At 38.2% G+C, this 23,655-nt stretch overlaps 1 protein-coding gene across 1 annotated transcript; it reads left to right on the top strand.

Moving 5' to 3' along the window:
• Positions 1 to 343: 343 nt before the first annotated feature.
• Positions 344 to 13,184, top strand: LOC127455818 (transmembrane protein 179B-like). Its single transcript, XM_051723973.1, has 5 exons — positions 344 to 475; positions 8,569 to 8,756; positions 9,050 to 9,190; positions 9,343 to 9,421; positions 11,781 to 13,184. The coding sequence occupies exons 1-5, from the start codon at positions 380 to 382 to the stop codon at positions 11,937 to 11,939; spliced, it is 663 nt and encodes a 220-aa protein (XP_051579933.1). The 5' UTR covers positions 344 to 379; the 3' UTR covers positions 11,940 to 13,184.
• Positions 13,185 to 23,655: the final 10,471 nt, after the last annotated feature.

The raw sequence follows: 23,655 nt of genomic DNA, 5'->3' as shown, positions 1-23,655 counted from the left end.
TATATATATATATATATATATATATATATATAATGCATACTACATATTTTTGCCAGAGTACACCAAGTAAAAGGTAGTAAGATCTTTTGTATGCCGGAAAACAGATCTTGGCTCTCAAACTGGGTGAAATCCGAGACGGTTACCCTGAAAGTAAGTCGAAACACCTGAGAGCACGAGTCTTCCCAGTGTAATGAACATCTATATGTTGGCCAGTTATAATGGTTCTAAATTAGTTTTTTAATAAATCTATCCCCTCATGATTTTGAGCGATCACATGCTTGTGCTTAACTCATAATACGTTTTGCGCGCATGAGTTTAAATGCGCGCCGCCGCGGCTGTTAAATAGCAGAGTTGACGTGCACGCACGCACACATACGGCATGGCGCTGCCGTGGCTTCTGCTGCTGGAGTTGCTGCTGTACTGCAGCAGTTTTATATGCGGGATCGTCACAGCCGCCTCCGTTACAATCTCACAGGTATCTCCTGTTTGTTATTTATAAGATAAGATATGTAACACTTTCCCCCCAAGTGTTTCACGGTGCTTTACAGTGGTTGTGTAACTCCAAAATTTGAGTTACAAACTTTGTTGTTGAACTCGGAGGGAAAACAGCGTGAAGTTTAGTTTATTTGCTTCAATGTATGTATGCACTTTTATTTTTTTATTTTTTTAACGATTCAGGTTTTTCATATTTTGAAGGAGTATCCAAGCAAAAACTAGCCTATATTTAAAAAACATTTTTCTTCTGGAGATGTTCAGCACTTTTATGCTCACAAATCGCCTCCAAACATAGTCATAGTCATATGACTGAACAAAATGCTTCCAGAAATGATAAAGTTTAGAATATTTTGCCTTGTCATATTTTGCCCGGAAGTTAAGAGAAACTGAAAGTGTACCAGAATAACAACTTTCTCCCTCTTCATGTGACCAGCAGAGAATTCCAAGTACTTATTAGATGTGTTCGACTAGTGCGCCTTGCCGATCGGCGATATTTACAGGTGTCATGATCAAATGAATCTGCCCGACCCGTGAAATCGAGTCCTTAGGGGGGTAACCGCTTGTAATGCCTGATCAAAAACCTACTGCGTTATCACGACGGCTTTGAAACAATGGCCGAGTTCGGTATGGCATTGGACTTTGAGAATGGGCAAGCATCAAATATTTTGAATACACTATATTAAACGCCGTGCCCAAAACACATTATACGGTGTATTGTCGCGGAAATGTTATAGACGTAAATTGTTGCCTTAGAACCCAGAAGTCAATGGAAACAATTGTCAAATTGGCGAACTTCACGACCAAATTGTTTTAAATTCAGGAGGGTCATATTGCCCATATCACCAGGGGCCGGTTGCACCAGCTATACGTAAGTTACAACTTAGCCTAGTTGTGGCATAAATAGGCACTAAGTCACAATTTACGCACTACTAAATATTTGAGCGTTGCACGATTAAAGGTGCAATGTGTAAGATTGACAACAAGCGTTTGAAATGGGTACTGCAGTCCAAATTCAAAAGATTGGAGAGTTGTCTGCCTCACCCCAGACTCGAATCTCGTGCGGGTTGCCAGAATTAGCCAACTCAGCATCCGTTTTAAATGATTCCTGGGTTTTAAGCTGTCTCCATCTTCAAAAGGCATCTCCAATATTTATCCTTGTTTTACTACGCCTCAGGTCATGGTGGTTTTTAGACGGATTGGTGAGGCTTTTTAGGTCGGATGGAATCTGTTATCTCTGATCCAGTTCCATGGCTGCAGCACGCAGTGGTGTTTACCTGCAAACTTGTTCAAATCTGGCAACCCGGCGGTGTCGAAATACTGTTGGTGAGTGGGCGGGATCACACAGGCCAAAACATAAACAGAAATTCCGGCCCGAAGGGAAACTTCAAAGTATAATATACTGGCTGTAGTATTATTATCGGAGAAGCCAGTATTTCAACTTAGCATGTTTCCTAATTCTCTAATGACCTATTATGGTCATTTTATGATTTAGTACAGTAAAAATATTACATATAGCACCTTTAAACTTAGTGGACGTAACCCTACGTATGAACTAAATATGTATGGAAGCCTCAGACCAGGAGTAACGGATGGAATAAAAAAGCAGACTTATTTAATGACATCAATGAGCTCATGTTTTGCATGACAGGCATCAATAATTTCGACATTCAGTATGATGTTTACTCTTACACTCATTTACATTTACGAGAGAGAAGGAGAAATAGAAGTACTTTTAAGCGGCTCTTCAGTATGAAACCGATCAAACGGTGCAGTTTTCAGGATGCGTCGCCTGGTGTCAAGTTTCAAAACATTCAAAATATATATAGGATATTAAAATGAATAAATTTATATTTTTCCAGCCTGTTGTAATAGTATTTATCACCCCTCATTTATTTTAGATACAGTTCCTGTAATATTGTTATTTACACAGGGCAAATATACTATTTATCAAATCTACTTTTAATACGTATCGTATTTCAATAGGGATATAATTTATCACAGCTGACATTTACGTGAGCAAACAAGGTTTGAACATTAACCGTAAGAAGATCAAACTAAAATTCACGGCTTTTTAACACTTCTGTGTACAAATTTGAAGGCTGTTTATTGGATCAATACAGGTAAACGTCATATTATGCGACTACGCATCACTTTATGGAGAGCTTATGACCTACTAGATAAGTCCTGCCTTAAGAACAGGTGGTGCAACCAAATTAAGCACTGACTTAGTTACAAACTAACTAGTAGTTACTAAGCCCTTAATATGAACTTTACGTCCCAACTTACGTGAGACCTTACGCACAGCTGGTGCAACCCTACCCCGGGGGTGTAAAAAGTGCTCCGAAATTAAACTTAAGTGAAAGTATGGATACTGAGTGAAAATTTTACTCATTTAAAAGTTTAAGTATCTAGCCAAAAAAATACTTGAGTAAAAAATAAAAAAGTATTCACATTAAATTGTACTTAAGTATTAAAAAAAGTAAAAAGTAACTTTTATCCTAGCTAGAATGAAATCAAGAGAGGAGATTGTGTGAGAGAGAAATTTGATTGGTTTGTTAAGTCGCCTTTTTACTGTCTCTGATGACTGTCATATTTCTCCCCCAGTGACATTCGCAACCTGGTCAAAGAATAATTTTACAATAACTACATTTTTGCAAAATGATTTATATGGCCTGTTGTAAAACAACCATTTCCTGGTGAAATGAACACTAGAGGCTCTACAACAATTGCTTTTATTTATTTTCCCACAAACCACGAGTAAAACAGCAGATTATCAGTTCGTAGACACTTTTCACCCTGTTTCCTCACACAATGCTATCTTATGACATATAAATACATTTATAATAGCGGATGACCCCTTTTAATGTTTGCATTACATTAGCAAATGCATTTACAAGCTTGTTTAAGTGTGATCTAATTTCGTGGTAGCTCAACTGATAGTGTTTCATATGTGATACAAAGGACCGGGGTACGAGTCCTGAAGAGCACGCGAGTCGACACGTGAGCCGAAAGTGTCATAGAAACACCACAAAATGACGTGGTTGCTTCAGAAATTGTGTTTTTCATCTTTTGCTTTTTATGACACTAACGGTTAGGTTTAAGGTTTAGGGTAGGGAGGTCGGTTTTGTTAATTTAAATCTCGACAGAACGGTAATCTTTTTTCATTTCCCTTCAGAACTGCCTTCAGATGTGTAATGAACCACATAATTTTATTTTGCAAAAACGTTGCCACAGTCACGCAATGTTCGTTGCATTAGAGAGTGCCTCACTAATTGTGATGTCAGAGCACCCAGCTGCTTGAGACATAGAGAAAGATAAAAAAAAAGGCATTTAGAATAAAGTTTAGGACAAAAAACATCAGTGTCTCTTAATTCGTGCTCATAGTTTTGAATGAATACTTCACATTCAGTCAAGCGGTCACATACGGTCTAGTCGCAAAAAAATTTCGGCAATCCATAGCTTAAATCAGATCCGTAATTCCGCCTCTGCAGATGGTCAGAACTCCACACAGCCACATTGCGACACTCCATTTGACCTCTGGTCAAATATGCTGGTTTCTTGATTGTAGTACAACATATGACATACAAAACATACAATAGTGCAACATAACAGTGCAGTGCAACAGTAAACTGTCTGGTATAGTTCGGTAGTATGTAGCTGTATGTGTGTATCAGTATGCTATGTTAGCTGATAAGTAGTTTTAGTTTAGTCTCAAAGTTTGTAGTAAAACAATCATAACTGTGTAATTTTAATTATGCTACCTCATCTGTCAGCATGATGCCAGTGAATCAAGTTCAGTCTCTTTGTACGTTACGTCATTGTTTTGGCCGATGCTTGCTTGTGTCCCTATGGAGTGTGTGCATGAGCACGAGCTTCAGGTAGCTGGCTGCAGTTCACTTAACGGCCACAGGTGTCATTAATAACAAGGGTTTCTGAATCTTACATACTGCACCTTTAAATAAAATTGTAAGAAGTAAAAAGTACTATTTTTTTCTTTGGAAATTTTTTTAAGTAAAAGTGCAAGTATTTCGTTTAAATTGCACTCAAGTAAAGTACAAATCCAAAAAAATAATACTTAAGTATAATATTTAAGTATTTTTACTCAATTACTTTACACCCCTGCATAGCACGCAAAATAAAGATTGTCATATATTGAGCCTAGCATGTTTATGTCCATTAAATCATATAATGAACCATAGTTCCAGAAGTGCTTGTTTTGACATACCATGGTGTGTTCATTATATGTCCAGTAATTAAATTACTGAAAAATTAAGAGTAATCCCTTTCCTTTTTTTAAATGAAAAAGTAATTTAATTACAGTAATTATTTATTTAGTAATGCATTACACCCACCACTGTGCTTAGCTGAGATGAAAGCTGACGAATTTGAACGAAAATGGTAGTTTATACTAACAATTGTATTTAAATATTTCATAGTGTCATTTTTCTTTTCACCCTTCTGTTAGGTAAGCACTGCTTACCTTGCTTATATGGATGGCAAGTCCCTGCATTCTACCATACTACGCTTACTATTTCTGCCATAGACAGACATGGCAAACGTAATAAAAGTAGTATAGGTAGTAGAAGTATGCCATTCCGAACTCAGCCAATGTGTATTATGATAAGCACATTACATAAAAAAATAACTTGTCTGGCTTAAAAAAAAAATAATGAAAATATTTATAATAAAAAAAACATTCACACATTAAAGACATGTTTTAAGGAAGTTGGTTTTAGCTAAATGCTCTAACACAAAACTGCTAAGACAAATGTATTTTTGAGGAAAAGAAGTGTATATTTAGACTGCACAGAAATGTAATTGACAGCTGTTCCCTCATAATTGCTGTTGTGCATATAAGATTGTAAAGTGTGTAAATATGTAATATATTTTGTAATGTTGTAGTTAAGTAATTTTGGTGCAGATAGCTTGCAAATTATAAGATAAGAATTTTTTTTTTAAATTTCACAATCTATTGATTTGGTTATATATTATTATGTGTAACATATTAATAAATCGCAAATAAAGCGTAGTGTACACTGCATGACTTGTAGTCAGCGTCCTGCAAATTGCAGTCTTGTTTTCCATTGTTTTGGTGCACACACAACAAGGCTGATCGTAGAGATGCGTTTTGGTTGATCTGATCACAAGTGTACAAGCGAGATACATCACCGTTACACCTGGACGTAAACGAAGAAAAAAGAAAGTGCTAAAAACACGCGCACAGTTTCTCTTAATTATACACAAACATGATGTTTAGAGCAGTATTCAGTTATTTTAGTGCAGTACCTGAAACTGTCTCCCTATGTCTCCCTATTGTGCATGTTCATGCATTAGCTTTTTTAAATTTTTAGATCGTATGCTTATTTGCTTTAAATCTGCAAATAACTGTCCAAAAAAATTAAGAAAACAAAATTAATTCACAAACTCGTGCAGCTTATTCTTGATAACATGTCTACAAACATGAAAATGGCTATCACCTGTTTTTGTGCTTATTTGCAAAGAAAAACAGCTGAAAATAATAAAGACAGTGGGTAGGATGTAGGTGATGTTTTATTTTATTTTCTAATTATTTTTGTCTCCTGCTTCCCAATACATTTCTCTCCTCTTGCGCTCTCTCTATATTTCATTGGCTGTTGCTCGTTGTCTGTCTCTCAGTCGTCGGGACAGTTCGCATTCCTGACGACAAGACGTCTAGATATAAGGAAAGTTTGAAATCCGTTGTAGCGCCTACGAGTAGTCTCAGCATATCGCAGGAGTGCGCATACTTCAAGACTGTTCGTTGTGAGATCTAAAACTTCTCGTAGCTGACTCAAAACATCAAAGGAGATGAGCTGGAGTCATGTAGTGTGCACTTGGCTTAAGCTGTGTTGTCATTAGAGCTTGTGCGGCCGCTTTAGAGCAACTGCACTGCCTGACTCAGCCAGCTGATCTCATCTCACTCTTATGGTACTTTGAAGCCGACATGCACTGCTTAAAGTCAGGCGCCGATTGGTCTGCGCAGTGCTGCATGAAGTCGAACACACCTATTGTTGCAGCCCAGAGATCTCCAAACGATGCGGAAACACCAAAAGACCACCTCTTAACTCCAGAAGGAGTGGGGTTACTCCTGAAGGGGGCTCGGCCAACTCCAAAAGGGGGCGACACTTCCATACACAGTTAGAGTTAGGGAAATGCATAGGTTAAGCCCAAAGTATACTTCGGTTTTGACGGAAACACATAGCAGTCAAACGCAAGCCTTACAAAGTATACCTAATTTGACTGCGCGCATACACTGCGACATCAACGACTGCTCTGAGAGACTGGACTATTTATCTTCAAGACCCATAAAGCTGTCTTTATATTCCTTCAGACTCGAGTGTTATAAAGCAGGTATCTCCTGACACACGCACTCGTGACAGGCACATCCACTGTTGTTGTTCAGCAGTGATTAAATCTATCAATGGCTCAATTTTGACTGTTGCCACCTTGTGGACCCACTAATTAGCGCAAATAATTCCAGGTGTTTGCACATACAGCGCGTTCAGTGTACGCGTGGTTAGAAAAATCGTACCATGTATGTTCAATGCTCGAGCGCTCTGCTGATGATGAAATTTGCATCACTCGTCCTGTACTGAAGTATACTTTGAGCTTTAGGGTAGAAGGAAATAGCTTCAGGCAGAGCTCCAAAAAGAGGCAGGAGCTCCAAACCACCAGCAAAGATATAGGGAGCCCCTAACCTTACCCTTTCCCTAACTCTAACCAAGAGTGGAAGTGATGCCCCTTTTGGAGTTGGCGCAAACCCCTTTTGGAGTAACCCCGCCCTCTCCTGGAGTAACCCTGCCCTCTTTTGGAGATTCTGCCCTCTTTTGAGATCTCCGGCCTGCAGCTATATCCATCTCGAGAATATGCTCCTGTAAGTAACTGTTGAAGTCAGATGAGTTAGAACAGGGTTCGGTAACCTTTTTGACATGGAGTGCCATTTTTTTATTTTCCTGGTCAATGGCTATGCCAAAAAAACAACAAAAATAACAAGTGCATGGATGTGATTGTCCGAAGTTTGAGTCCACACATATTTCTATTTTGCATTTTTCCTAATGTAATTGTTTATTTTCATTACAAATGATATTATCAGCATAACATTTTTGCAAAACCCAATGATTATGATATAATCATGATTCTGCATGTGAATTTTCACAGAGCATCTTAAGTGCTTTAATGAAAGAAAACCTGTCCTTTTTGTACAAAATGAGTTAACACAGTTCATGTCTCAAATTTGCTTATTTGATTACTGATCATGAAATTGTGTTGAATCTTAAATATTTCTTATATTATGTCATTGTAATCATGTAATCACTAGCACACAAGCAAGCAAGCGAGAGAGGAGCAGGCTATTTTACTTATATGAAGTTTTATGCACCTGCATTCCAATCTACATCTTGATGTAATCCTCATGATCACGCAGCATGTTTTCATCAACTGAATAGGAGTGTGATGAGTCTCGTGCGGCATGTGCAAGTCATTCGGTTTCATAAGCCCATCAACTATTTAGCCCTTTTTGGTGAATCACACCTGCAAAAACCAAAACATTTTTCCAGGATTAATTTATATTTTGAATAGACTATATTTTTGAACGCCACGATGTGGGTTTATGTTTTCTCTTTTAATGTAATTTTGAATGTGGCCATGGTTTAAGGATGGTGTACTTGTATGCTGGGTTGGAAATCATGAAGGATTAATGGTGGTGTTTTCCTTATTACAGCACATGTTGTTCTGAAAGCAAAAAGAAACCAGTGATTACCCCTCCATGTGCCAATGCTGGCATGCGTGCCATAGGCTGCCGACCCCTGAGTTAGAATAGGAGTGTGTGTGAGTGGGAAATTATGTGTCTGGTTGTGAAAGAGACTCAATGACCTCCCATTAATGATTATGTTAGCATATCAAGCATGTCCTTACATGTAACATTAGAGTGTATCTTAAATGTTATGCATACTGCTCACCAAGGGTAATTTAATATTGCTTATTATTGTCAAAACAATATATGGGCCAATCCTGTAAGCCGGAAGTCTCTTTCTCTCTTTCTTTCTGCTCGTACAGGGTAACTTTGCTGGGAAGTGTGTGCTATATGGTTCAGTACGTGTGCACTCCTCCATCAGTGTGCTTTCATCCAGTTCTCCCTCGCTGTGCTACTTTGTGTCAGCCATATCAGCGTGTGTGGCTGTTTTCTGCTTGTCCCTTACCTTCTACTGGATCTACACCATCTGTGTCGATAGAGAGGTGAAAAGGTATGTCCAAGATTTCATTAAATCATGTGATCATATGTTTGTTAAAGAGGATATCTAAGGGTACCTCTTTTTCTGTTTCCTGTTATTTCATGGTCCAGTATACATAGATTTCAAAAGAAACTCCAAACTGATCTTACACCAACTCAGTAAAACAGCACTTTGATCTGAGACATTATTTGATGTGATTAAGCCACATTTTTATCTGAAAAATACATACTACAATTCATATTGCCCCTGGCTTAGTTTTTTAATGCCTTTATTGTGTAATGACTGATGTTGTTGTCTGGTATCAGAGAGAAATTATGGATGAACATTACCCTTGGCATGTGTGGAGTCTTCCTTTTCTTTCTCTTGGTGACGGGATGCATCCTGAAAATTGGCAGAGACCAGCTGTGTCAATCTGTGCTCCATGAAATGATCATGAACATAACCAGGTGAGAGAGAGATCTCAATAACTGCATCTGATTTGTGAGGATTATGGCCATGAAAACAACAGCAATTGACATATAGGACTAGTTTATTAATGATATTTATAATTTATCCTCGAACACTGACTATGAGGGCTTGAACTTTTGTGCATTTGCAGGTGTGAAGAAGCACAAAATAAGCCTTGGATGAGCCCTATCAATGGGAACCAGTTCTACTCAAACCTACACAGTGCAGAGGTAGCCAAAAAAAAAAAACTGAACTCTCTCTCACACACATACACACACACACACATACATACACAGGATAGCACAAAGAAATACGGAGTAAAAAAGCACCCAGCATATTCCTAAGCAGGTGTTTTATTTACCAATTTGCATTGTCTCATTTAGACATTGACTAATTTCAAGGGCTGCCAGACTTAACATTTTAACACAAAACACTTAATTCGACTTACTGGACTTTGTTCAAGCACCAGCACAGGTGTCCGTGTAAAACACCCAACACATCAATTCCATATTATAAAGCTCTCATTTTATCTGTAAATGATGGAGAAACTTCTAAGGCAGAAATACTTTCTTATGCCTTTAAGCCTGCCGGCAGGCCCACATAGAAAAAATTATGATCAAAATACAGTCTTGACCAACACAAAATAGGTATCGTTTTAAAGCTTAGAAGCTATACTTAACAATGGATGTAGGCATGATGTGTTGGGCTAAAAACACGTTCGCTTTCATGGATGAGATGATATCATTGGAAATGATGTACATTGTCCAGAGTCATGGAACGCTAAACCAATCGTATTAGGATATAGATCGCTGCAACCAGAACTGAAAGTCATTCAAATATGGGCAGAGAGGTTTGTTTACTGTAATTACATATGGCTACCAGGAGATGGCGCCAAGTATATGACACAGAATGGAACTGAATGAGATCTCGTTACTAATGCCTGCATGCTTTGGAGAGAGAATATACACTATATTGCCAAAAGTATTCGCTCATCTGCCTTTAGACGCATATGAACTTAAGTGACATCCCATTCTTAATCCATAGGGTTTAATATGACGTCGGCCCACCCTTTGCAACTATAACAGCTTCAACTCTTCTGGGAAGGCTTTCCACAAGGTTTAGGAGTGTGTTTATGGGAATTTTTGACCATTCTTCCAGAAGCGCATTTGTGAGGTCAGACACTGATGTTGGAAGAGAAGGCCTGGCTTGCAGTCTTCGCTCTAATTCATCCCAAAGGTGCTCTATTGGGTTGAGGTCAGGACTCTGTGCAGGCCAGTCAAGTTCTTCCACACCAAACTCGCTCATCCATGTCTTTATGGACCTTGCTTTGTGCACTGGTGCGCAGTCATGTTGGAACAGGAAGGGGCCATCCCCAAACTGTTCCCACAAAGTTGGGAGCATGGAATTGTCCAAAATCTCTTGGTATGCTGAAGCATTCAGAGTTCCTTTCACTGGAACTAAGGGGCCAAGCCCAGCTCCTGAAAAACAACCCCACACCATAATCCCCCTCCACCAAACTTCACAGTTGGCACAATGCAGTCAGACAAGTACCGTTCTCCTGGCAACCGCCAAACCCAGACTCGTCCATCAGATTGCCAGATGGAGAAGCGTGATTCGTCACTCCAGAGAACGCATCTCCACTGCTCTAGAGTCCAGTGGCGGCGTGCTTTACACCACTGCATCCGACGCTTTGCATTGCACTTGGTGATGTATGGCTTGGATGCAGCTGCTCGGCCATGGAAACCCATTCCATGAAGCTCTGTACGCACTGTTCTTGAGCTAATCTGAAGGCCACATGAACTTTGGAGGTCTGTAGCGATTGACTCTGCAGAAAGTTGGTGACCTCTGCGCACTATGCGCCTCAGCATCCGCTGACCCCCGCTCTGTCATTTTACGTGGCCTACCACTTCGTGGCTGAGTTGCTGTCATTCCCAATCGCTTCCACTTTGTTATAATACCACTGACAGTTGACTGTGGAATATTTAGTAGCGAGGAAATTTCACGACTGGACTTGTTGCACAGGTGGCATCCTATCACAGTACCACGCTGGAATTCACTGAGCTCCTGAGAGCGGCCCATTCTTTCACAAATGTTTGTAGAAGCAGTCTGCATGCCTAGGTGCTTCATTTTATACACCTGTGGCCATGGAAGTGATTGGAACACCTGAATTCAATTATTTGGATGGGTGAGCGAATACTTTTGGCAATATAGTGTACCTTTAGTCATTGTTATATTTGTATGTGTTATTAGTTCTAATCTACAATTATTATGTTTTATTTGTTTTGTCAAGTTTTTATGTCATTTTTCAGCAGTGTCTTAGGCTGAGATTCTCATAATTTTTTTTGTGTGAGGAGGGACGGGGGTGCCTTTATTAGGACAGGATAATGTAAATGGGGAGGATGACCCAAGCTGGAGGCAAATTCGGTTACCCACGCACAAGCGCCATGTGCACAACCTGTCAGGACAAGTCTCTAACAACAGCCCTAAAAATGTCATAGTTTTGTTTTTCATATTTAAAATGTGGTATTTACATAATAGATGTTTAACATCAATGTTAGCAAAAAAAAATTTTGTTCTTTCTTTTCTTAGACAGCAGTATGGGTTAACCTCTTCTTTTGGATGATCATTGCTGTTCTGGTTCTGGCCCAGCGTAAACAAGGATCAGAAAACGGGTCAGGAGGAGACGATCCGTCAGCCACCCCTTCTGAAACAGAGCCCTTCTTTAACCGTCCAGGAGGTCCTCAGTGAAATATATGTCCCTAGACACAAACAGTCTTCATTCCAGTTGAACACACACATGCTCACACATACATAACACTCGCTCTCACTGTCACGCTGCTGGCTAGCAGTTGGCTAGCTGAGGAAAGAGGATTTTGGCAGCACCATTATACGGTCTTGATTTTGTTCACTAACATTGACAGGGGTTAGTTGCCATGGTTACTGATCTGTGGCTGGCAGCGCAGACCTAGCAGGTGAGAGTGTGCAGTTGCCAGATTGGTGGTGTGACCTGGACTGATTGAGACACAGCGTTTTGAAAATATTGTCCAAATTTTTTAAGAGAAGCAAAGTGATATAAAAAATAAAAGTGAGGAATGCATATCTATTTTTTCAAGAAATATGTTTTTGCATGATCATTAGTGGTTTTATGTACGTGCATGACTAGTGTTTTATTCTATGGTCAAAAAATGCATAGAAATCAATTTAACCTGGTTGTGTTGGCGCTAACCCAAGCCAACCTATTGTACTGTAACTTTTAACCTGTCTTACAAAAGTAAAGCCTAGTAGTCTATGGCCTTGTTCAACATTTTCACCCTCTGCTGTCTGCTTACATGTATTACATTATAAATCATATCAGATGGTGCATGTGTCCCTGTTTTGTGGGCTAGGAATCTCCCAAAGTGCCATTTTCCCTAATTTGGCATTTGTTCTATGTGTAGTCCTTGGCATCCTTAACACAGGCAAAACTGCTTGAGAGTGTCTTTCGGAGAGAGTTTGGATATTAATCTCGTGCCCAGTAGAGATGCCATTTTTAATGGGGGTTTTTTTCTGCATATACCGGAGGTTGGAGAGAGTGTGTGTGTGTGTGTGTGTGTGTGTGTGTGTGTGTGTGTGTGTGTTTGGGATGACAGGGACATAAATTCATCATTTGGCCTGTGATGATATCCGCTTTCTGCAGGCGAATTGCCAAATCTGAGGTGCTGTTCACTGCACTAATGTCCTCAAACACAGTGTCCTTCCGCTTATCTCAGCAGCATACAGTGTTGTTTATTTTATGTTTATGAACTGTTTATTTCAGTCATTAAATGCCTAATAATTTCTCTATTTTTGTGCATTTTCATTTAACTTGTTTTATTTTTTTTTGCGTGTGAAAAACTACTGTTTATTGATATGCACTGATTTTGATGAATACAGAATCTGTTGTTTACCCAGTATGCTTGAGTCAAAGGTTGTGTGAACCTTTTAAAGTATATGCAATTAAATCTGTCAACCCAGTATTTTTAAAGTGCTTACTGTGTCTATATGTTCTGTGTTTTAGATAACTGCGTACTTGGATGCTATGATAATGCTTACAAATGCAGTTAATGTTGGAAAATACTAGTATGGGCAGAACCCTAGCAACAACATTTGTAGAATGTTACCTTGGAAGAACTTCAGACGACTCTCTATTTGTTCAGTTTGTTTGAAGAGCACTACTATTTCAGCTGTATTGGTTCGGGAAGTAGATTTCCCATTCTTTTAAAAAAAAATTTTTTTTTATATAGGCTTTTCATAAAATCCTTCAGAAGAGTTCTAAGCCATGAACTAAAGCAACCAGCTCTGAGGTGTATTACAACATTACAAACTTCAATTTGAAGCAAAAAACTATTTGAAAATGAGACAAAAAGACAAAGGTGCAAAATCTTGTGACCATGAGGCATTGCAAGTGACAAATAAAAAATTATGGAAAAATATAAAACTATTGATTTGTTGTTGTTGATAATAAGAATAGGAACTATACACTCACTGAGCACTTTATTACGAACACTATGGTCCTAAAAACATTCTGTTGTTGTAGCCCATCCGCCTCAAGGTTCGACATGTTGTGCATTCTGAGATGCTATTCTACTCACTACAATTGTACAGAGGGGTTATCTGAGTTACCGTAGCCTTTCTGTCAGCTCGAACCAGTCTGGCCATTCTCTGTTGACCTCTCTCATCAACAAGGCGTTTCCGTCTGTAGAACTGCCACTCACTGGATTTTTTTTGTTTTTGGCACCATTCTGAGTAAACTCTAGAGACTGTTGTGCATGAAAATCCCAGGAGATCAGCAGTTACATAAATATTCAAATCAGCCCATCTGGCACCAACAATCCATAGGTGAATTACGGACTGGACCAATGGGACATTGTCTGAAAGTTTAAAATAGTTTTAAATGCTTGAAGTTAGAAATGTTTACAGGTTTAACAGTAAGAAAGAAAGAATTTAGGGCCTAAAAGAAAATTGGCCCTTGCTAGTCATAATCCGCCCCTGCAACAATCATGCCACGATCGAAATCACATTCTTTCCCCATTTTGATTGTTGATGTGAACATTAACTGAAGCTCCTGACTCGTATCTGCTCAGTGAGTGCATATTTTAATTTTACTGCAAAATATACAGATACTGTACATGTAAAAATATAAGTTGTTTGAGAGTGTAGGGAAATCTATTCAATTTTGTCATGGAAGTGGGAGGTGGCTGCAGAGCTTGTATGGCGCACTCTGTTTGCTGTGATTCTCTGATTGGTGGATCTTTCTCTGTAGCGTAGTGTGTTCTTCAGCACAAATTCCGCTATTAAATGTCATTTAAAAATATTACGTTGAAAAAAATGGACTGATGGCTTCAACAGAAGCATACACCATTGATTAACAACCTCAGAGCCCACAGTAGGTCTGTTTTTAAAGGATTACTGTTTAAGTAATTGTTAAAAAACCTATTTGCCTATGGAGTAAATGTATGGGATTTTTACTTTTGGAACCAGACTTTTGTGCTCTATTTAATTGTTACACCATAAGATGTGTGGAGGATCCAAAATCAACCACAGAAAAACCAGAGAGTACACAGAACTACATACACTGTAAAATGTAATTAGTTAACCTTAGATATTTCAGGGCAATCGGTTTGCATGCTTTTTAAAGCAGTAAATTTACTTATTTGGCTTAAGCAAACTGAACTTAATTTTTAAAGTAATATTAACAGTTATGCTTTTAAAAGTTTGCATTCCCTGGCAGAAATTGTGAAATTTTGTCATTGATTTTGAAAATATCTGAAAATGTCTTTTATTTAAGGATAGTGATCATATGAAGCCATTTATTATCACATAGTTGTTTGGCTTCTTTTTAAATCATAATGATAACAGAAATCACCCAAATGGCCCTGATCAAAAGTTTACATACCCCTGAATGTTTGGCCTTGTTACAGACACAGAAGGTGACACACACAGGTTTAAATGGCAATTAAAGTTTAATTTCCCACACCTGTGGCTTTTTAAATTGCAATTAGTGTCTGTGTATAAATAGTCAATGAGTTTGTTAGCTCTCACGTGGATGCACTGAGCAGGCTAGATACTGAGCCATGGGGAGCAGAAAAGAACTGTCAAAAGACCTGTGTAACAAGGTAATGGAACTTTATAAAGATGGAAAAGGATACAAAAAGATATCCAAAGCCTTGAAAATGCCAGTCAGTACTGTTCAATCACTTATTAAGAAGTGGAAAATTCGGGGATCTCTTGATACCAAGCCAAGGTCAGGTAGACCAAGAAAGATTTCAGCCACAACTGCCAGAAGAATTGTTCGGGATAAAAAGAAAAACCCACCGGTAACCTCAGGAGAAATACAGGCTGCTCTGGAAAAAGACGGTGTGGTTGTTTCAAGGAGCACAATACGACGATACTTGAACAAAAATTAGCTGAATGGTCAAGTTGCCAGAAAGAAGCCTTTACTGTGCCAATGCCACAAAAAAGCCCAGTTACAATATGCCCGACAACACCTTGACACGCCTCGCAGCTTCTGGCACACTGTAATTTGGAGTGAAGAGACCAAAATAGAGCTTTATGGTCACAACCATAAGCGCTATGTGTGGAGAGGGGTCAACAAGGCCTATAGTGAAAAGAATACCATCCCCACTGTGAAGCACGGTGGTAGCTCACTTATGTTTTGGGGGTGTGTGAGCTCTAAAGGCATGGAGAATCTTGTGAAAATTAATGGCAAGATGAATGCAGCATGTTATTAGAAAATACTAGCAGACAATTTGCATTCTTCTGCACGAAAGCTGCGCATGGGACGCTCTTGGACTTTCCAGCACGACAATGACCCTAAGCACAAGGCCAAGTTGACCCTCCAGTGGTTACAGCAGAAAAAGGTGAAGGTTCTGGAGTGGCCATCACAGTCTCCTGACTTTAATATCATCGAGCCACTCTGGGGAGATCTCAAACATGTGGTTCATGCAAGACGACCAAAGATTTTGCATGACTTGGAGGCATTTTGCCAAAACGAATGGGCAGCTATACCACCCGCAAGAATTTGGGGCCTCATAGACAACTATTACAAAAGACTGCACACTCTCATTGATGCTAAAGGGGGCAATACACAGTATTAAGAACTAAGGGTATGCAGACATTTGAACAGGGGTCATTTAATTTTTTTCTTTGTTGCCATGTTTTGTTTTATGATTGTGCAATTCTGTTATAACCTACAGTTGAATATGAATACCATAAGAAATAAAATAAAATTTTTTGCCTGCTCACTCATGTTTTCTTTAAAAATGGTACATATATTACCAATTCTCCAAGGGTATTCAAACTTTTGAGCACAACTGTAACTCATCTTTGATTAAAGTATCATTGTTATTATTTAAATTGAATTACAGCACGTCTTATACAGTATAAGGGAAATTATGACTGGACTCTAGGTTAGCCACTTAGCACATTGGATTCTCCACATTACTTCTTGGTGAACATAAATCTGCACTTTTGTAAAGTACAACTGAGTAAAGAAGAATGGCTTAAATTTGACAGGCTCCAAGTTCACCAACAGTAACACTAATCACCCTCATGGTGACTTCACACAAATCACAACTATCAACCAGCTACAAAAAAACAACAACTATAAGAATAAGAATTAAAACTAGCTATATATATTTTTCAATAACAATTATTATTTTTCTACATATGTTCCCTTGTTTTGACCAAACATACATTATTTATTCAAGCGCAAGGGCTTACAGGTATTCCACACAGCCGCAATTTTGTACTTGGTGCTGTAAGCAATTTTAGCCATTCTACTTCCACAAGACTGATTTGAATTAGCCACGCCCCTCTTTCAAAAACCTAAAGATACCAAATGAGCTTTATTGATATCGACATTGTGCAGAAATGGTTGTAAAAAAAACAACAGCAGCAAAATAGCACCCTCAACTGACAACTGTTATGAGCAACATGGCAAAAAAATGGCAATAAGCCTCAATAATTTGCTGCAACTACAATACTATGAGAACAGGCAAAATGATTGACAGGTCAAAAGCGTCAGAGATTGCGGGCTGCAGACACATTTTTGTTGCTGTTTACAGAGTCTAGTGCTGTCACAGAGACCGGTGAGCTATCTCAGGACACTTATTTAATTAATATCTTTCAGGGAGTAGGAAAATGTTTTGCATACCTTTCCATGCAAAAATCACTTACAGCACCTTTAAGGAACAAATATATATATGTGTTATGATTCCAAAATATGAAATCTGAAGTGCTGTTTAATTAGGACCAATGAAATGTTTTTATTAATGACAACTTTAGGATTTAGAAAGTAACAGTAACTTTAAACAATAACTAAAATTAGTAAGAATAGTAAAAACTTAAGCTTAAGCTGAGTAAACAGTTGTTTTTTTTACAGATTTTTTTTAAGTTATAGACTATGATAAGTAGTGACTTGACTAGTGCTGAACAATTCATTAGGTAGGGAAATGCTTGTATAATTAACAGAGGGCTGCATGTTTAATAAAAATGTATTTAAATACTTGAAAATTATTTAAACCTTTTGTTATGAATGACAAATATATATTTTAACCCTCTGTATTAATGTCTTATGGTCTTCGTATTTTCTCATCACTTCTGCCTTTTAAAGCTGCTTGCTGAGTTTACGGGTCTGTCTTTCACGGGCCTCGTAGGCATGTTTTGTATCCAGCAGATCGTCCAGCATCCGTCGGAGGCGGGCCATGTCCAGCTGTGTGGTCTGACAGTGCTCACGCAGATTCTGGGTCTCCTCATGCAGTTCCGCTGCAGATGCAGCCAGCTCTGTGCTGCGCTCCTTGCACTGTGCCTGTATGCGGACAGCATCCACCAACATGGACTCCACACTGGACACCACCGAATTGGTCTGTGCCTTGGCCATCTCAGTCATCACCTGGGAGAAAGAGTGGGCAGAGTGGTCATGGGCGAGAAGGTTTTCCACACATCTCAGAAAAGGCTCTTCTGACAAGAGCAAAAGTAAGGGGGATGTTTAGTGTAAAATGGGATGTAAGTTCTACCACATAATGTCCCAATAACCATTCAAACCTAACATAAAAAATGAGATTTTCTTTTCTGGAAAAGAGAGTCCAGTATTTGCAAGGCAGCAAATGAATAGTGTTAAAAGTTTTCTGTAAGATGGGAAGTTGTCACAAGGGCTTTATCTCAGTAAAGTCCAATTGCATATATGCTTGTTTCTCTAGTTGTGGTTTTGCACATTTGTTTCAAACACCTAATTCACATATTATGGTAATTTCAGTGAATTTTATCATAAAAACAAAAATTCAGGGCTGTTTCTGAGCAAATGGGGGCCCCAAGCAAAATCCTACTTGTAATTTTATAATGGTCGTCAATCAGTCGTCTATGTAAAAATGGGTCTCTGTATTGTCCCACATTGTCTGTGCTTATTTCTCTCAGCAAATGTTTACTTGTCCTGTGAGTATGATTTATATTATGCTGAGCAATCTTATTAACAAATCAATAACAGACCCTTTAAACATTATATGTACAAAATATGGAATTTGTAAGTGTATCATGACACTACATATTAACTACACAAAACGCAAAACAAATTGACAATAAATTAACAAAAAAATGTCAAATACATTAACAATATATAACTATACAATGCACAGCCTTACTTGCAGCATTTAGTATATTTAAAATAAATAAATAGAAATAAACTTGCTTTTCGGGGCCCCCTGGTGGCTTGGGGGCCTTAAGCAACCGCTTATACCATTTATCCACAGTTTTCCTGAGCAACCACTGGGCGGCACCATGATTATTCTAATTGCCTGTTTTCTGTTTCAGGTCTCCAGACGCAATGTAAGACTAACCGAAACAAGCCATCTAGGAGGAGAACAACAACCATTCAAGTGTTATTTGGAGTAAAAACTTATTTCATGCTCAACTTGTGCAGTTGATAGCTGTTATAACAACTCAGTTGTTATGTAAAAAAACAAAAAAGTAGTTAATGATATCAACATAACAAACCTCAGACCATCACTTCATGTAATCTTCATACTCAGGTGAGTCACTTAAAAAAAAACAGTCAACTAAACTCTATGAAGTATCGGCACTATGAACCACATGTTTTCTTGACAATTTCTACAAATGTAACACTTAACCCGCTAAGAATAAACGCAGATGTGGTTGAAAGCACTGGAGACCAGAAATTGAAAACAGGCGAATCATGGAACACTTCCGTGTTCAGGAAAAAGGTGAATAGCTAGAAACGGCCCATCTAAAACGGTCCGTGTAACGCTTTACAATTAGTTTTTCAGACCATACCAATCCAAATGCAAAAATAGATAAACGGTTTGAAACTTTCATTTATTTTTATTTTTTTTATGGTTACTTTACTTGCCACTCTTTTGCCACTCTTAGCAGTTCCTCTGCCAAGTTCTCTGAAGTGTGAAGACAGGACACCATTTTATAATTTTCAATGAAGTGACATATAACAGACATGAAGGAAGTGGTGGCTCTGGATGTCCATCAGTCCATTCTCATGCAAACTGCTGTAGCCTTTTTAACCCTTTCTTGCAGTGAAGCACCTTCTCTGTCATACAGTCTTGGAATAGTTGTTTGGGAGAGTGTTTTCCTGCTTGGAAGAACATACACTGGATTGAGAGCATGGGTGTAGCTTCTAAATCCCTTGTCCTCCACGATTGAGAATGGCTGGAAATCCCTAGCAGTCATTTTAGCCAATACCTCATCAACTGTGTCTTGCTGGGGTCATGGCCTTTGGCATAAATTGGCTTATAGAGCTCTGGGTTGCACTATTCCTCAACGTACGTTCCCTAACCCACACCCCGCGCTAATGGCTAATGTCCACAGCGCAAATTGCAAGTCAAAAAAATTACAAATTTGGAAATTGAGGATAATTATTCAAAAATAATTTCTAAAGTCACAATTTAGAAAAAGTTAAATTGACTAAAAGGACAATAATCCATTCTTAAAGTAACCGGATAAAATGAAAAATAAAAGTTTCAAGCCTTTTTTCTGTTTTTGCATTTGGATTGGATTGTAAAGCATTACACGGACTCTAAAATGACAATTGTCATATTTTGCATAGCTCTCAAGTTAACAAGCGAAATAAAATGCAATAAGGCAAAAGTCAGCTATATAATGAGAACAGATTTTAACCAAAAGGTTGAACTATGTTCTTAGGAGAAGGTGTTTTTATTATATAAATGTCAGGTTGGGGCACGTTGTCACGTGTTTTACGTGTGAATTTTTATACAACTGATTAAAGCTGTTCACGCCATGTCGTAATTACCGTAATTACGAGTTGGCAACTCTGAACGTGTAGCTCCTCCTCGATGGACGTCTAGCGAGGAGGAGCTAGACGTAAGCTCCACCCATTTGCTCTGCAGTGAGCGCCACTTGGGAGGGGAACTCGGAATTATGCGTTTCTATGGCAACACTATTAACGACAAAATGAATCTATGTGAGATGATGTTGTTGACAACACATTAAATCACATTTTTATGCTATACAATAAAGAACATACCATCAGATTTAATCACAAAAACACAGCCTAATTTGAGTAATCAATAGACAAAACCACAATACAAGTAACAGTCGTTATGCAAATGCTTTATTAATAAACTTATAGTTTATTTAGCTGGACATTAAACATTAGATGGTTATCCAATTCTGTGCTAGCTATATTAAACTGTATTGTATGTCTTTCATTTATTTTCAGATTAATTTTACCTTATTAAGATATTAACAATAGTCAATTATACGAATTATTACACAGAAATATAACGAGATAACTACTTTACTACATTTTACTGCTGAAGCCGCCATTTTGAGTGTTTCCGCATGACGTTGCAGCGGTCAAGTGGTACAAGTCGGAGCTCTCAGAAAATTCTGAGTTTAGAAGTTGTAATTAGGACGTGAACGCTTTTTACAAGTCGGAATCTCGTAATTACGGTAATTACGTACGTCGTGTTCACGTGCTTTGGTTGTCGGAAAGAACGGGAAACATGAACGACGCCAGGTTCATTCATACAGATTTCTTGAGCAACTTTTATTTTTACTTAAATTAATTTGATCAAAACGGTAAGCACTAACAATTAGCTGTATTTAGAAAAATTAATAAAACCTGTCATTCACTACAGAAACCGTACGCTCCTTCGCCATGTTGAAAGTTTAGGACTCCTCCCATCTCGGCAACTCGGGTATCAAAATTATTTCAGAGTTTTCCAGTCGTAATTATGACTTGAGGGGTAATTCATGTGCAACTTCCGAGTGGGAAACTCGTATTTACGATAATTCCGATAGCACGTGAAAGCAGCATAAGTAACTGTTGGCCAAAGCAAGCGAAAAGCGTTGTCTCATGAATTATTTGAGAGTAATATACAATTGGCTAACGAGTAAGAGATTAAAGAAAAGACCAATCGCAGTTCATAATTTGTTTGTTTTTACCTGAAATGATTTTCTGTGCCTGCGGTAGACAGACACGTTAATAACACAGAATGTTGGTTTGAATACTGAATGTTGTTACATTTCTTAAAGTTGATAAAAACAAAAACAAAAAATACACACCTAAGCCTGAAAATACATACAAGGAAATTTGAACGGAGTTTGTACGTTAAGCAGGTAATAACTAGAGAAAATTGTGGCGAATAAAATGGGTAATTTCAATACAAGGACTATAAATATACTCTTTGTCATTTTAATTTACACCAGTCAAAGAGTAAATGTGTAGTCGTGATGCCCACTGACCTTGAACTGTATCAAGCAGCTTACAAAGGATTACCGTGCCTCTGTCACATCAAGCCAGAGATTATTTAGCAGAGATGGGCCACTTCTATTAAAATGAATGGTAGAAATTGGAATGCCCAGTGGCAGCCAACGGTCAACGGATGTAGAAAGGAAGTCCCGCCTTACAGGTAAAAGAGCCAGTCACCTTTTAGATACAGATATCACCTGTCAATCAACTCGACAATGTGCATGCGCATTAGCTATACAATAGCACTGTTGTCAGATTTTACTGCTGATATGAAATATGTCATTTCACATCGTAATCTTGACCAACCATTTAGTTGATTTCGGTCTTTTCCCGTTCAAGTAGATAGGAGCTGCACTGGCATGATTGGAAATAGTCTCCCAAGAGCATTCCAAAAATGTCCGACAGTGGACAGACTTGCTAGAAAGCCTTTGATTAAACTCATCTTGCTTATTGCGAACATTAGCTCCTGTTAAAGTGTGCGACACAATACAAATAACAGCAGATAAAGTGATAACAAAAAGAAGAGCAGATTAATGACAATATAGAAAGCTGTTGTGCGCATTTATGTTTGGTAACTCAGTATCTCAGTATTTACAGTTATATGCGAATAGCTCAAAACAGTAATTGACTCATATTTACACACAAGATACCAGACTCACCAGATAAGTATTTTCACACTATCCTGGTCATAAACCCTTTTTTCTGTTTTCTTTTCTCCTCCGATGTAGTTCTGTTGGACTGTTATGTCTGTGATTTTCTCTAACGTGTGGCTTAACTCTGCTTCACCTCTAATTAAATTGAGGACAGGATTAAGAAAGACAGAGAGAAACAGAAGAGAGAGAGAGAGAGAGAGAGAGGAGGATACGGAGACAGGTTTACGAGAGATTTGCATTAATATCTGAATTTGTAATGTACATGAAATTGAATGAGCAATTCAATTAAGGATAAACAGAACAGTTCTCATTACAAGAGGCTAAATTAATTAAAAAAAAATAAAAAATAAAAATGGAGCTGTTAAAGAAACATATAATACCAGCATTGGTTACTGGGTGGCACACTGCAGCCTTTATCACACACACACACACAAACATGTTGGTGCAGCTATCCTTATGAGGACTCTCCATAGACATAATGGTTTTTATACTGTACAAACTATAGTGTCTATCCCCTAACCCTAACTCTACCCCTAAACTAACCCTCACAAAAAACATTCTGCATTTTTACATTTTCAATAAAACTTCATTTAGTATGTTTTTTATGCGATTTGAATTATGGGGACACTAGAAATGTTTTCATAAACCACATTTATAGCATAATACCCTTGTAATTACCAGTTTGTAACCTAAAAAAAGTCCTCGTAAACCACTTAAACCTGCCCACACATACACACACACACACACCAATGTTGGGTAAGTTACTTAACCCTCAGAGACCCAGCAGAATTGCAACATTTTTACAAAGCAATCAAATAATACCTCATTTTCATTAAATACTGTTAAAAACTACACATAACCGTAGCTGACACTCAGAGCTCACTTACACAGGCATGTTCTCACTACATCAGTTTTGGTGGGAAACATTTGCATATTAACTCTCACAGCTTGCTTAAGTCTAAACAAAAAAGGTTCCAGTTTGCTGACACAAAGTTTAATAGTCCAAGTACAAGCTGAACATCAGGTCCAAACATTGGTACTTGTATATCTTCTG

Source organism: Myxocyprinus asiaticus, chromosome 2 (assembly GCF_019703515.2).
Source record: "Myxocyprinus asiaticus isolate MX2 ecotype Aquarium Trade chromosome 2, UBuf_Myxa_2, whole genome shotgun sequence".
Taxonomy (NCBI): domain Eukaryota; kingdom Metazoa; phylum Chordata; class Actinopteri; order Cypriniformes; family Catostomidae; genus Myxocyprinus; species Myxocyprinus asiaticus.
Note: the sequence above shows the minus strand (reverse complement) of the source record. Positions and strands in the feature narration are given on the sequence as shown.